We start from the raw sequence: 14,148 nt of genomic DNA, 5'->3' as shown, positions 1-14,148 counted from the left end.
CCCCCCACCCCCAGAGTACCCCAGCTCCTGCCTCCCTTTCCCAGCTCCAAGGATGACTTGGAGTTCATTGAGAAAGGCCTTTATTGGACGGAAGAGCAAAGAAAATCAGGAATTAAATCCATGTGGATGTGGAACCACTGAGCCCAAGGGGTTTGGGACTGTCCCCCCAACAAGGGATGCATTGGGTCACAATGTCCCCCTAGGGCAGTCAGTGGATACCACGAGTACAAGGATAGCTCCCAGGATTCAGACCTGGAAAAGAGTCACAGAAATGGGAAAAAATTCTCAAAACAACTGAATAATCAGCAAAAATAATGAGTTTCCTTAACTTATATAGGGGAGGGCAGGGGCATTCCCAAGGGAGTGGTCCGTAATTCCTGCCTGGAATGACCTGTGGGGGCAGAGTGGGGTTTGGACACATCTGGGGCCACAGGCATGTGGAAAAGGGTCAGAAAAACCTGAATCAACCCCAAGAATATTTCAGGACGAGCCAAAATCCTGCTCAGCACATTCCTGATACCACAGCATTCCCAGACCTCTTCCAGGACCACAGGGGCTCCCGAGGGTCCAACCTCCCTAAGGAAGGGCTCCAGACCCTTCCTTCTTCCACCTGCCATGATTTTATAGATGCCAAGGATTCCATCCAAAACAGGGCGATAAAATCTCTCGTGGATACAATTCCAATCTCCCAGAGTGCAGGAAGATCCAAAAAATCCCCTTTTTATCCCAACCTTTTTCCAGAGAAGGCTATGAGGGACTCGGAACCCCTCTCCGGACTGGGCCCCACTGGAAAAAAACCTTTTCCGATACAAAATGAAATCAAATCACTTCCAAAATTCCCAATTTAGGACTAACGCGGCAATTCCATGGAGCAGAAGGATAAATTCCTGGGAGAAGAGCGCTTGGTGCTGTAATCCCACAGGGTGAGCCCCCTAATTCCTGCTACTTGGGGGGGTTTGTTGGAATTCTCAGATAATGTACACCTCGAGCGGGGATGCTCCGGCCTCCAGAACCCTCTGGAGCACTCCAGAACCTTTCAGAAGGATCAGAAAGTCCATCGCTCCTGCACAGGGCTGTCGGAAGCATCAGGATTCGGCATTTGCCGGGTGGAATCTTCACCCTTTAGGCTCTTCCTGCAGACGGGACACGTATCGTGCTGTGGGGAACACAGAGCCGTTATCCTGGGGGATTATCCTGTGGGATACATGGGTTTTCTGGGATCTTACCAGCTCCAGCCAGGGCACGATGCAGCTGCTGTGGAAGACGTGGTTGCAGGGGAGCTGCCGGACCTGCTCCGCCACGGCATAATCCTCCTTGCACACCGGGCATTCCAGCCCCGTGTCTGCAGAAAACAGGTAATCGCAGGTTAGGGGAACAGGAATGAAGGCTCTGGTATTTGGGAGTCACTTGAGTAGGGTCTACTGGGAATGGGGTGTCCAAAAGGATCCCACCAGGAACAGAATTTACAGGTCATTTATGTCTGCCGGAGATGAAAACACCCAGGGATAAAAGAATTCCTGCCAGAAACAAGCCAGGACCCATCCATCCATACTAAATCCTCTGGGGATGGAGCACGCAGGGATCAATGAAATCCCACTAGACACATAAGCATCAGGATCTGCAAGCTAGGATACAATCCACAGGGGATGGAGCATCATGGGAATGAAGAATTCCCGCTGGGAACATGAGCTCTGAGCTCCACCAGCTGGGATCCACCCATCCACACACAACTCCCAGGGACTATAAGGAATTCCTGATATTCTCTGTACATCACCATCAACAAACAAAAATCAAAGTCAGGATGTTTGGTTGCCCACCACAACTTCCCAGCCTGGAATATGGCTCGACGATCCCCAAGCTGTGCGTCACCAGCGACGGGAGGTGGCTGAAATCTCACTCCCTCTCCCCCTGTTCCAAGCTCGTGATGCTGACATAGACATTGCCAGGAGCCGAGCTCCTTCAGCAATCCCAGGTTTCCCTTCCAACTTGGATATTCCAAGATTTCACGATTCCTAGCCTTTTTGGGCCCCGTGGGCTCAGACACATGGAATTTCAGCTAGTCCTTGGCTTCCCAGAGAAGAGGAGGGCAGAGGGATACGTAAAACCACGGGCTAAAAATATCCTGCGTAGAACTGTCTAGTTTAACCATAATGGAGGAGGAGGGTTCTGGTAACTGAGCAGCTGGGAGGGGGAGGGATCCTTGGGGTGAAAAATTCATGGGATTTTTAATTGCAAAGCCCGGATTGTTCCAAGACATGCCCAGGCCCCTGCTGGCAGTTTTCCATGACATTTCCAGAGCAGAATATGTCAAGAGCCATCCTGAAAGGGAAGAAGGGATGAGTCGAGAGCACAAACAGGGATTTGGGATAGGAAAACCACTGTGGAATGAGAAGTCAGAACAGCATATTCTAGGACTCTCCGTGCACTCTGGAGAACGGTGGCGCTCCAAGATTCCCGGGAAAAATGAACACCAGAGATGGCAGCAGCAAAGCTCGGGAGCCGATCGTTTCCAGCCCAATTCCACAGGGAACAAAGCGGTACTGGGGGAGCTCAGGATGTCAAACACCCCGATGCCAACACAAATGCCATCGGATCCAGGGATGGAGTCACCCACCGACTTGTTCCTGCGTCACTGGCACTGTTGGGAGCGACGAGATCTTCTCCTTGTCTGCTGGCGGTGGTCCCGTGTTTTCCAGCTGTCCCAGGAGCTGTAGAGAGGGAAAAATTCTGTGCTCAGGAGCAGGGATCTGCGATGGGATCTGACCCTGGTACAGGTGCCCCTCACCTGGGTGACGATGGCGTCAAGGCCGCTCTGTCCCCACGCATAATCCCCAGGATTGGAGTGCAGCATCCCGCTCCTGCCAATGGGAGAGTCCAGGAATTCCCTCCAATCCCAAACCAGCCCTAGGTGCCGGGTTACTGGTAATTACTGGTGGGATCTGAGCTACTCACCAGGAAAAAGGATGTTGGGAGCCAGGAACAGCTGAGTTGGCAAAAAACCCAGCAAAGATCTGCTGGATTATCCTGAAAAAGGAGGCATGGGAAGGAAAAACATGGGAAGGAAAAACATGGGAAGAACAAGTTAAGTAAGTAAATAAATGGTGGAAGAAAGGATGGGCAGGTAAACCAGGAATTCCTGCTCTTTGGATGCCTGGCTGCATGGCTCATGACTGAAAATCCCTGGATAAAGCTCCAAAACAGAGAGAGACAGCAGCAAGTAATCAGGGATATGAGCTCATCCCAGGGTGGGAGAAGTGGGAATGACTCGAGTTCCAACGGAAGAGTTGGTACCGGGACACGGAAAACCAAGGAAAAACACGGAAATAACAAGCTAAATAAATAAATAGTGGCAGAAGGAATAGGCAGTAAAACAGGGAATCCTTTCCCCATGGATACAGGGCTCACAGCTGAAAATTTCCTGGATAAACCTCCAAAATGGAGGGAGAGCACAAAGGAATTAGGGATGAGAGCTCATCCTGGGATGCGAGTGCTGAGAATGCCCTGCGTTCCAGGCAGCAGGACACGGAAAATGAACCAGAATTGTGCTAAGGGTGCCGACAGAAAGTCATTTTCGCAGGTTTCTCCCCAAAATCTCACCCCTCAATGGCAGGCGAGCGATCTGGTCGGGAGCTGCCACGGGAACGGTACCTCCGAGGCATCGGCAGCCGTGGGGGGCGACTGGGGCCCCAGAGTTCGGCTGGGGGGCCCCTCTCCACGTCCCGGCTCTCTGGATCCAGGGAGCCGTTGTTCAGGAATGGCCGGAAATCCGGGAAGAAGACCGTGTGGTCCAAGTGGTCCCAAAGCTGCGGAGAAGGGGAAGACAGGAGACACGATCCCCACTTAGCTCTGGCGCTCATCCCTGCGGGACGCGGAGGCAGCGGAGTCCACTTCGCTGGAGCACGTTCCCATAGCTGTCGTGTATCCCGGGGAAAAGTCTGGCAGAAAGGCTTAATTATAGCCCGAGTGGATCCAGATCTAATGCAACAACCTCAGTGCAACTCCCCACTCCGCACAGACCCCAGTAAATCTGGAAGCTGTGGGGTTGGCTTCTCCCTCTCTTCAATGGCTGGAATTTGAGGAGGAATACTCCCAAATCCACGGGATCAGATCACTCAAAACTCTCAGGAAAAGGAGCTGCCGGGGAAAACGCTACAGGAAAAGAAGGAAAGCTCACCTCTGCGAACTGTGAGGAGGGGCTGTCGTCCAGGGCGTTGCCATCGAAAAAACTGGGAAAAAGAGGAGAGTGAGGGCAGGACCCATTCCCAGAATCCCCCCGTGCTTCCCAAATCCTCCTTTTGTTTCCTGAAATTCCCTCAAAAGGGGTAAAAATAAAAAAGGACCAAAAAGGGTAAAAAAAAGAAGAAAACAAACAAACAAACAAAAAAAAAACCCAAACACCAAAAATAGTGAAATTGTCTCTCCACGTGCCTGGACATTGGATATCCCTGGGTTCTCTGGTACCTGGAATCATCAGTGACTTCCTCGATGAAGCCGGACTCACAGCGGGGGCAGGTATATTCCTGGAAAGACAAAAGGAATCTGGGATTAGACTCAAAATATTTGGAATTCTAAAGAAAAATCTCCCTTCAGGAGGATTCCCGATTCTAGATCCCAAGCAGCTCCTAACAACAGTCTAACAAAATCCAAATCCCATGGAATTTGGGCACCAGCAAGCAAAAGAGTCGCTGGTGGGAATTGCAGAGGCATGGAAAATAATTCCTTCAAAGAAGAAAAATTTTCCCTGTTCCCATCCCCAGAGTTTTGTCCCAGAGCTGCAGATTGGCTTTGATTTGGAGAAAACCATGGAAAAACCAAAAAGACTCCGCAGAACCTCTCTCACGGATCTTCCCGTCCCGCAGTCAGAGCCTTCCCAAATCCTACACTTTGAGCACCAATTTTTGTGAGATCTTCATCCTGAACCAATCGGTCCCCCTGGATTAGAAAATTCTTCCCCTCATCCATGCTTCCCAGGCCCCTGAAAATCCTGCATCCTATTCCACAACACACGGAATGCTCCCCACACCTTCGGTGTGGATTTTGTGGGAACTTCATCCAAATCTTGGGTCAGACCATCACCAGCAGCAGGTGGGATGCTGATGCATTCCTGGAAGCTTTGGAATATTTTTTCTGTTGGAGTCCATATGGGAACTCAGCTTCCCACCCAGTAGCTAGAGAAAGATAAAAATAGCATTTGGGAAAAACAGCTCTGGAAGGAGAGAGAAGGGAAACGGGAACAGACGGTGTGCGGGATCCTGCAGAGCCTTGGAATGAGCTCCCTGCTTTCTCTGGGATGTTTAGGGATGCAGTGGATGATCCCGGAGCCTCCTGGGTGCTCGTGACCTGGGATCTGCACAGGGATCTCATTCCCTAGTGGGATCAAGCCATGAAAAGATTTTCCAAGTAATCCGGTGGCATCCCATGGCTCTGACTCCCTTCCAGCCTGGTGGTCTGTGATTTCCAGAAGGAAAACAAACCAGAATCCCACCATGAGTATTTGCTTTGCGCTCAGACCATTCCTGAGGCAGCTGGAGCTGTATGGCACATCCACATCCAGCCTGGACTTGATCCCAAATCTGGACAGAAAAGTTGGATCAGGTGGTTTTCCAGGCGATCCCCACCCAAAAATTACAGAGAGTTGCAAATGGAACCCCAAAGAAAGGTGTGTGGAACAAATGGGACCGTGCAGAAGTTTTCCTTGGCTCTTGCTCCATTCACCAGCTCATCCATAGCTGTAACCCAACTTAAATTTCTCCCTTTCGCCGGTCTCCACTCAGAATACCTCGGCTTCTGCACCCTAGCATTGGATCGATACCTTGTGGAATTCCACATCCCTTCCGATATCCCCACATTCCTCACTTGGAAAGCAAGAGAAAAAATTATCTCCCTGGCACCTCCAAGGTTCCACTTCTCAATCCACAGGGATTTTCATGTGTCCAGACCCTCCTTATACCATGTGGTTGGGGAAGTGTCTCCTTAGAAAGTCTCCAGATGACTTCCCGGAGGATTGGGATTCTCCAACCCAACATCTCCACTTCTGGTGTTGAGAGATGCAGGAGAAGTACTGCTTGGCAATGCCTCCTTTTCCATGCCCTCATCCCTAATTCCCAATCCCTCTCAATGACCCAAACCAGGGAATTATGGCCCAAAAAGGTGTTTTGGATTTGGATTCTCCAAGGACAAATCCGCGGGGAGCAGCCCTCACTGGGGTCCATCGGCAGAGCCACAGGGCCAGGTCTCCCCTCTGCCAGGTGCCTGGGAGGCTCCCGAAAGGGGAACTGGAGCAAGACCCGGTGGAGGATGCCAGGAAATTAAATTTCAGGTGTTTCCCCGGTGCTTCCCCGGGAGCTGGAGGTTTCCTCCCAGGATAAACAAGGAAGGTGATGGAGGAACCAGGAAAGCCCAGTTTTTGGGGATGGAGAAGTTGGAGTGGGAGTTGGACAATGTTTCCTTTTAAAAAGTGGGTTTGGGAATACTAGAGGGAAAAATGGATCCTCCAGCGTGGCATAAAGAAAAATTTGGGATGCTCCCAGTTCCAAGGAATAGGAACTGGGATAATTTAGGAGTAGATGGAGAACGCCCATCCTGTCGGACGAGCAGACGCTGCAAGGGCTGCTCATGGAGTGGGATGGGAATGGGATGATCACCTTCCATGAGGAACAGAAGATTCCCCCAGTCCTTTTCCAGTCTGAGAACCGTTCCATGTGGGAACAACTTCGGGGGCTGAAGGTCACCCCTTCCTCAGGGGACACAGGGAGCGACTGGGGTATCAGCGCTGCCCCTACACCCGCCCGGGGCTCACCGGCAGCTCGGGGCTCCCCGCCCGGGCCCTCCCCGCCCCGTGTTCACCGGAAGCTCAGAGCTCCCCCTCTCCGACCCTCCCTGCCCGGGGCTCACCGGCAGCTTGGGGCTGACCTCGCCCTTGCAGCTGTGGCAAAAAAAACGGTGCTGCGGCACCGCCGCCGCCTCCGCCATCTTCCCCCCACTGCCGCCGTTGCCGTCACTCCTCCCAGGGCAGCGAGCGCGGCCCAGAGAGGCCCCTCGCTTCCGGCGAGCTCGTCTGCTCCGCGCCCGCTCTGGAAAGCGCGGACGAACGGGATGGAGCGGCCCCCCGGGGCGGGGAGCGGCCTGCGCCCCCCCTGGTGTAAGGCAGTGCCTAAGCTCCCAATGGGGAACGGGGTGGCGGCAGCGGAAGTGGCGGGACAGGAAGAGGACACCGGACGTGGCCGTCGTCATGGCGGCGGCGACGGCCTAGGCCAGGCTTGGTGGTGAGACCCGGGGGGGGAGCACCGGGACCCCTGACGGGGCGGGGGGTCCCACCCGGGCGGGGGAGTCCCACTCGCGGGAGGGCACGGCGAGGTCAATCTCACCTGGGGGAACACGAGGACTCCTGTGACAGGGCTGATCCTCCCCCGGCAGGGGATACAGGACCCCTGCAACACGGTCAGCATCCGTCCCCTCTCCGTCCACTCAGCTGTTCTTTCCCCCCGCTCCGTTCCTAGGATTCCTGAGCCGCTGGGATGACGCAGGCAGAGCTACGGCTCTGCTCCCTCCTGCTCCAGGAGCACTTCGGGGAGATCGTGGAAAAAGTCGGGAACTCCCTGCTCCGGACGGGACCGCGGCCGCTGCGGCTCCTGGTGGGGGACACGGGGCTGCTCCCGGATCAGGTACGGCATGGGAGGGGTCCAGGAGGGGAGACCGAGAGGAAACCCTGGAGAAGGACAAGGAATTTTTAAATAAATAAATCAGGAGTGGGAGGTCCGTGTGTCTCTGAAAAAACTAATTTGTGAGGAAGAAGGAGGAACACTAATGCTCTGTAGTGAGCAAAGGCAGGAATAGAGTCTAGGAGCAGGGACAAGATTGGTGGGAAAACCTGGCAAAGGACAAGGAATTTTTAATAAACCAGGAAGAAAGATTTTAATGTAACAGGTGGCTTGTATTTCCCTGAAAAACTGATCTTTGAAGCAAAGCAGGGAAATTCTGATTCTCCCTAGGGAAGATGCTGGGCAGGGAGGGAACACCCGGGAAGACTGGGATGGGGCCATTACCATTAAAAGGCAGAGTCCAGCCCTCCCACTCTCTCCCACAGGTGAAAAAGGCCCTTTGTGTCCTAATCCAGCACAACCTGGTACGGTACGAGGTGCAGCCCCGGGGATCCGTGGAATATGAGGCAAGGAGCGAGCGCATCCTGCGGATCCTGCGCTACCCCCGCTATATCTACACAGCCAAGACGCTTTATGGGGACCCAGGGGAGCTGCTGGTGGAGGAACTTCTGCTCCACGGGCACCTTCCCATGAGCTGCGCCGTTGCCAGGGTCGCTGATCGCCTCACTGAAACCATGGAAGGTGGGAAGGAAAAAAAAAAGGGTTCTGGGAGCGGGTTTAGTCGGTGAACGGGACCGGAGGCACCATAGGCTATTCACAGTCAGACTGTGATGGTGGCCGTGGTGTCACCGTGTACTCCTGAGCCTCAGGAACATCCAGGACCTGGTCTCGGACAGGCTAACTGAGACCACGGAGGATGGGAAGCTTCTTAAAAAACAGAGATTTGGGGTTGGGTTTGTGAATGTGGTCCCAAAGGATCTGTGGGGTATTCACAGTCCTGGCAATGAGGATGGCATGACCACATTTGCTGAAGCCTCAGGAACATTCCAGATCCATCCACTGTGTCTCTCCCCCCACCTAGATGGGAAAACCATGGATTACACAGAAGTGTCCAGCACATTTGTGCGCCTGGCAGATACCCACTTCATCCAGAGGTGCCCGATAGTCCCAGAAAGCCCCCGGAGTGCCAAGGCACTGCCGCACTCTGCACCCGCCCTGGCTATTGACGAGAAGGACATGTACATCGTGCCTCGGCTCAGCCTTGTTGGTGAGAGCCCTTGGGATTTGGGGAAGGCCTCAGGCAGCACTCAGCCACGCGTTGAGGCCGCAGTCACGGATTTGATGGGAAATAGTGTCTCGGTTGACAGGGAAAGGGAAGCGGAGACACTCGTGTGACGAGGAGGAGGAGGAGGGGGAGCACAAAACCAAAAGACAGAAGCAGGACGGAGGAAGCTCAGAGGTACTGGGAATGCTGGAGTGACGGTGCCCTCAGTACTCTGGCCTAAGAACTGGGACACGGGAAGACTGGTATCCATATTCCCAAACATGTTCTGGGGAAACCAGGTGGTTCCCTTTTCCTCACTTTTTGTGGCTCTTTTCCCTCATTTTTCTGGCTCGCATCCCTCAGTTTTGTGTCTCCTGTTCATTAGTTTCCTTCCCCATTTTCTTCTGTTTTCTTGCCCCCTTTGCCCTCACTTTTCGTCCTTGTCCCATGTCAGACTCCCCCAGATGATGGCATTTACTGGCAAGTCAACCTGGAGCGCTTTCACCAGCACTTCCGTGACCAGGCTTTGGTCAGCGCCGTGGCCAGCCGCATGGACCAGGTCTGTGGCTCCCACCTGCGTTCCCACTCTGGAACCGAGCTTTTCCCGTTCCGATTCCTGGTTTTCCCAATACAGACCAGCAGCGAGGTGGTGCGGACGATGCTGCGCATGAGCGAGGTGACCACAGCCTCGGGTGCATCCCACACACAGCCCCTCTCCTCCAATGAGGTGGGTCCTTGGAAGCCCCTGGGAAGCCGGTACCTCTTGGAATCCCTTGATGTTCCCTGTTTTTTCCGCCGTAGATATTCCGATCTCTTCCATCTGGGTACAACATTGGGAAGCAGGTGTTGGACCAGTACCTGGCACTCCTGGCCGATGACCCGGTGAGCTCGGGGACACTGGACACAGCACCGGGGAGATCCCAGGGTTTTTCCAGTCTCCGTTGATTCAATGATTCCTTGGTTATTTGTCTGTCTGAGGGTGGAACACGTTTTACTGAGAGTTAAGGAAGGTTTTTAACAGATACCGAAGGTTTTTTACGTTATTGAACAGATAGCAAAGATATTAAACAGATATTGAAATTATTTATCAGGTATGAAAGTTATTTTACAGACACTGAAGATACTTAACAGATGCCGAAGTTATTTAAGAATACTCAAGTTATTTAACAGATACATAAGTTATTAACGGTACTGGAGAGATAATGTAAAATATATCGCAGGTACTAAAAGATCCCGAAGTTATTTTAAAAATACTGAAGTTATGTCAAAGTCATTAAAGCTACCTAAAGTTCTGACACTAAAGATATTTAAGAGATATTAAAGATACTTAAAAGCCCCTGGAAGTGTCATTAAGACCTGGCCAATGTTTTTAGGCTGTTAAAGTCCCAGATCTTTTCTCCTTAACATCTTCTTAGTCTTCCCACTCCGGATTTTAAGGAAAAAAAATCCGTATTTTCCTTCCTTCACGGGGTGTCCTGAACTTTTCCCCGTTGTCTCTCCCTGCAGCTGGAATTTGTGGGGAAGTCGGGGGACAGCGGTGGGGGCACCTACACCGTCAGTATCCTTTGAGGGGAATTTGGCATTCCCAGGCCAGAAACATTCACAAGCTCCAGAAATGTCCTTGACCTCAGCCCCTACAGACCTGCACAAGGCTCTGGTGTCCCTGGCCACAGCCACGCTGGAGTCCATTGTGGAGGAGAGGTGACGTGGGGACCCGGAGTCTCCAGGGTTTCCCCCAGCTCCTTCCCACATCCCTCCCTTATCCCACCCCTCCTTCACAGGTTTGGCTCCCGCTGCGCCAGGATATTCCGCCTGCTCCTGCGCAAGAAGCACCTGGAGCAGAAGCAGGTGGAGGATTTTGCCATGATCCCAGCCAAGGAAGCCAAGGACATGCTCTACAGGATGCTCTCAGAGAACCTGGTGTCCTTGCAGGTGAGGGATCTCCAGGATCCTGGAGACCTCGGTGTCCCCACCGGTGTCGGAGCTCTGGGATCCCAGACATTCCCCAGGTGTAACAGCTGTCCAGGCGATGGGCACTTCTGGGCACTTCCAAGTGATCCCAACTGGAATCTGGGCATGGGGAACCTTTTGGAGAGGGGGAATTCTATGGGGGAAGGAACACAGGGACACCTCTGGGGAAGGGGATACTCCCCACCGTGTCTGCCCCTGCCCAGGAGATTCCCAAGACTCCGGACCACGCTCCATCCCGCACCTTTTACCTGTACACGGTGAATGTGATGGCTGCTGCTCGGATGCTGCTTCACAGATGCTACAAGGTGAATCCCAAGGGCCTGCCCAAGTGTCACAGTGCCCCAAGTGTCACAGATCCTGGTCTACTCACGTAGTAATTCCCGGGGAATCCAGGCCCTGCCGCCAGCTCCTGCTCCAGGGAACCGTTGCAGCCCCTAGTCCTGGAAGTGCCGTGTCCAGGTGTCACAGCCCCCTCCTTCCTGGTGCCACAGGGATGGCAGCAGCAGCACTGTCCTCCGTGTGTCCTCCCGCTGGGTTTTTGGGAGCGTAGGGTCCCTCGGTGCCCCCTAGTACACCTGGGCTAGGGGCTCACCTGGTTCTTTTCCCTCCAGAGCTCCTTCCTACTCCGGGATCCAAGTGTCACGGCCCCCTCCCTTGTGGTGCCACAAGGGTGGCAGTGACCGTGCTCATGTTCCCCCACGGGGTTCTTCATATTGGGGCTCCCCAACACACCCGTGCTAGGTACTCACCCTTTTCTTTCCCAGAGCGTGGCTAACCTGATGGAACGAAGGCAGCATGAGATGCGGGAGAACAAGTGAGTGCTCTGGCTGGGGGCGGCCTGGTGTGGTGGGTCCAGATCCTCCACTGCCATGTCCATGAGTCCACGTTCCCTCCTAGGAGGCTCCTAGAGAAGTCCCAGCGTGTGGAGGCCATCCTGGCCTCCATGCAGGCCACGGGCGCTGAGGCGGCGCAGCTGCACGAGGTCGAGGAGATGATCACAGGTCCCGAGCGGCAGCAGCTTGAGACCCTAAAACACAACGTCAACAAGTAAGGGGGGATGGAAACGGGGATAGAGATGGGAGTTGGGGACCCTGTGGGGGGCTGCCCATCACTGTCTGTCCCCCAGGATTGATGCCAGTGAGAACCAGGTGGATGAGACCATCTTTGTGCTGGAGTCATTCATTGAGAGCACCACGAAGAGGCCATGAGGGAACAGGACGGGAACAAGGACACGGACACAGACAAGGACAGGGGTACGGATGGGGACGTGAATGGGGACGGGGATCAGATGCCTCTGCCCACAGCGCTTGTGCTGCTGAGGAGAATAAAGCAGCAGTTGCTAATGCACCTGCATGTCAACTGGACACAGTGACACAGGATGCAGGGACAGACAGGCGTGGGGACGCAAGACACAGGGGACATGGACGCACAAGACAGACACATTATATGGACACACCGAGGATGCAGGACACATGGGGACACACACAGGACATGGGAGACACACAGAACTGTTCTTGTGTCCCTCAAAACCGGTCTTGTCTCCCATGACTGACAGACAGTGACACTGTCCCTGGCATGACCTGTCTGTCCTGGCAGCTTTCATCTGGGAGCAATCTTTGAATGTGTTGAGTTTTGGAGGTGGAATCCAGATTTTGGCCAAGTTTAAGGTTAGTTATGTGCCATCACATTCAGGATGGTGGCTCTGGAAGAAACTCATGGTACCACACTCAAGATTATATGCCATAACTCACATGACATCAGCACATACAAATATAACTTGTACATACAGATTAAACCATTGAAGGCTTGAAAAATGTAATAAAAGAGTACCTATATGAAAGAAATAAAACCAGTGTGTTTACTATGTTGTCCTGTTCCCTGCCCCTCATTTTCTTACTCTGGCCTACTCCGAGGCTTCTGCTTTCTTACTACACCCCCTCCAAGCTGCCCCCATCTTCCTCTTCTCTCCTCATGGGCCCTGTAGCTCATTTTTGGTGGACTGCACCTCTGCCCAGCAGCCTGGACTGTCACTGGAAAATCGTGCTGAGGTGTCCTGGCAGCACTGTGTGTTATCTCAGGAAATTCAGTTGGTCTTTCAGGGTCTTTGTGAAGCACAGCCTCTCCTCCATCCTTTCCTGTCTCAGCTGAGAAGGCTGTCACAGGGTCCCTGTTTCTGTTTTGTTATTAATGCCACGGTTATTGTGGTTTGTTTGCGTTGGTTATACATGCTAGTAAAGTACTGTTATTCCTATCCCCCTACCTTTGCCTGTGAGCTCCTTAGTTTCAAAAGAAACAGAAATTCTCTTCTGTTTGGAGAAGCTGAATTTTGGGGTTTTTTGTTTGTCTCTCGACAGGTTTAGATTTCTCCCCTTTCCCGTCAGGTGACAATCAGGTAATGAAATGAATGGGCAGGACGCCTGAGTCCTTTTTGTGCCTTTATGAAGATATCAGCTCTGGGGTGGGGGCTCGGGGGGCTGCGCACGCTACCACTGCTCCCACGAGGTCACCAGGAAGGAGGTGTTCCGGTCCTGTCCCCTCGGCAGGCCCGGGGCTTCCATCCTCACGGGAATCCGTGGAAGACCCCTCGTGGCTTGTTTGTGTAGGGGTGTCATCCCAGTCAAGCTCTTCCCTGATGATGGCGCGGACTCTGAGTCGAGGCTAGGAACATCCTGGTCTCTCTGTCAGTTCAGTTATGAGGCTCTTTTGTCTGTCTTTCATCTGCTCCGCTTGATCTAGGGGCTCCTTTTCACCTCATTTGCACACTGAGGCTGGTGGTATCCCGAGGGTCCTGAGCGCCTTCCAGCAGGTCCTCTATCCATGCCGAGGGTCCTGAGCGCCTTCCAGAAGGCGCTGGATCCGTCTCGAGGGATGCTGAGCGCCTTCCAGAAGGCGCTGGATCCGTCCCGAGGGTGCTGAGCGTCTTCCAGAAGGTGCTGGATCCATCCCGAGGGTTCTGAGCGTCTTCCAGAAGGGACTGGGTCAGGGAAGGGGTCACTAGGTCTGGAGCTATAATCACTGTGGGGCTGGGATAGAGACAGATCATTGGATTGACACTGCTGGGTGAGATAACTACGGTAGCATTCATATGCTGAAATCACTGGAGGTCAGTGATATTGATGTTGGGGCAGGGTCAAAGGGCTGAGGTCAAGGGCAAAAGCTCAGCGATCAGGGGTCAATGGTTAAAGTGAAAAGTCAGGGATTCAAACTTCAAGGGTCACATGTGAATGGTCAGGGTTCAAAGATCAAGAGTAAAGGGTCCAAGGTCCAATGTTATGGGTTAATTTTCCAAAGTTGTGTGGTTCAAGGTCAATT

At 53.2% G+C, this 14,148-nt stretch overlaps 2 protein-coding genes across 8 annotated transcripts; one reads left to right on the top strand and one right to left on the bottom strand.

The window, feature by feature from the left end:
• Window positions 1–63: 63 nt before the first annotated feature.
• Window positions 64–7,260, bottom strand: RNF115 (ring finger protein 115). 4 transcript variants are annotated; one of them, XM_058860541.1, is made up of 9 exons: window positions 6,895–7,260; window positions 4,462–4,520; window positions 4,175–4,226; window positions 3,598–3,803; window positions 2,953–3,024; window positions 2,786–2,858; window positions 2,615–2,708; window positions 1,227–1,342; window positions 64–1,156 (listed from the first exon to the last, which is right to left on the bottom strand). In XM_058860541.1, the coding sequence occupies exons 1-9, from the start codon at window positions 7,231–7,233 to the stop codon at window positions 1,046–1,048; spliced, it is 1,122 nt and encodes a 373-aa protein (XP_058716524.1). In that variant the 5' UTR covers window positions 7,234–7,260; the 3' UTR covers window positions 64–1,045. The 4 variants fall into 4 exon arrangements, with proteins under 4 accessions (XP_058716524.1, XP_058716527.1, XP_058716525.1 ...); XM_058860544.1 differs by having other exon boundaries at window positions 64–1,133; XM_058860542.1 differs by having other exon boundaries at window positions 2,615–2,696.
• POLR3C (RNA polymerase III subunit C) lies at window positions 7,130–12,685 on the top strand. 4 transcript variants are annotated; one of them, XM_058860538.1, is made up of 16 exons: window positions 7,130–7,265; window positions 7,500–7,664; window positions 8,087–8,342; window positions 8,683–8,868; window positions 8,969–9,060; window positions 9,320–9,424; window positions 9,500–9,592; window positions 9,667–9,747; window positions 10,372–10,423; window positions 10,506–10,566; window positions 10,647–10,797; window positions 11,040–11,141; window positions 11,601–11,650; window positions 11,734–11,883; window positions 11,963–12,089; window positions 12,392–12,685. In XM_058860538.1, the coding sequence occupies exons 2-15, from the start codon at window positions 7,518–7,520 to the stop codon at window positions 12,042–12,044; spliced, it is 1,608 nt and encodes a 535-aa protein (XP_058716521.1). In that variant the 5' UTR covers window positions 7,130–7,265; window positions 7,500–7,517; the 3' UTR covers window positions 12,045–12,089; window positions 12,392–12,685. The 4 variants fall into 4 exon arrangements, with proteins under 4 accessions (XP_058716521.1, XP_058716520.1, XP_058716522.1 ...); XM_058860537.1 differs by having other exon boundaries at window positions 12,206–12,685; XM_058860539.1 differs by having other exon boundaries at window positions 8,117–8,342; window positions 11,963–12,685.
• The last annotated feature ends 1,463 nt before the right edge of the window (window positions 12,686–14,148 follow it).

This window comes from Poecile atricapillus, chromosome 33, assembly GCF_030490865.1.
Source record: "Poecile atricapillus isolate bPoeAtr1 chromosome 33, bPoeAtr1.hap1, whole genome shotgun sequence".
Lineage (NCBI taxonomy): Eukaryota > Metazoa > Chordata > Aves > Passeriformes > Paridae > Poecile > Poecile atricapillus.
The sequence above is the reverse complement of the archived record's forward strand: the minus strand, read 5'-3'. Positions and strand labels throughout refer to the sequence as shown.

What these genes read in the sequence shown, in the direction of transcription:
- RNF115 (XM_058860541.1), bottom strand. Translation starts at nt 7,233, where the DNA reads ATGACGACGGCCACGTCCGGTGTCCTCTTCCTGTCCCGCCACTTCCGC. An exon ending in GAAGTCACTGATGATTCCAG is followed by an intron (nt 4,227 to 4,461) that starts GTACCAGAGAAC and finishes TCTTTTTCCCAG; the next exon opens with TTTTTTCGATGGCAACGCCC. An exon ending in TTGACGCCATCGTCACCCAG is followed by an intron (nt 2,709 to 2,785) that starts GTGAGGGGCACC and finishes CCCTCTCTACAG; the next exon opens with CTCCTGGGACAGCTGGAAAA.
- POLR3C (XM_058860538.1), top strand. Translation starts at nt 7,518, where the DNA reads ATGACGCAGGCAGAGCTACGGCTCTGCTCCCTCCTGCTCCAGGAGCAC. An exon ending in CGGGGCTGCTCCCGGATCAG is followed by an intron (nt 7,665 to 8,086) that starts GTACGGCATGGG and finishes TCTCTCCCACAG; the next exon opens with GTGAAAAAGGCCCTTTGTGT. An exon ending in TGGCCAGCCGCATGGACCAG is followed by an intron (nt 9,425 to 9,499) that starts GTCTGTGGCTCC and finishes TTCCCAATACAG; the next exon opens with ACCAGCAGCGAGGTGGTGCG.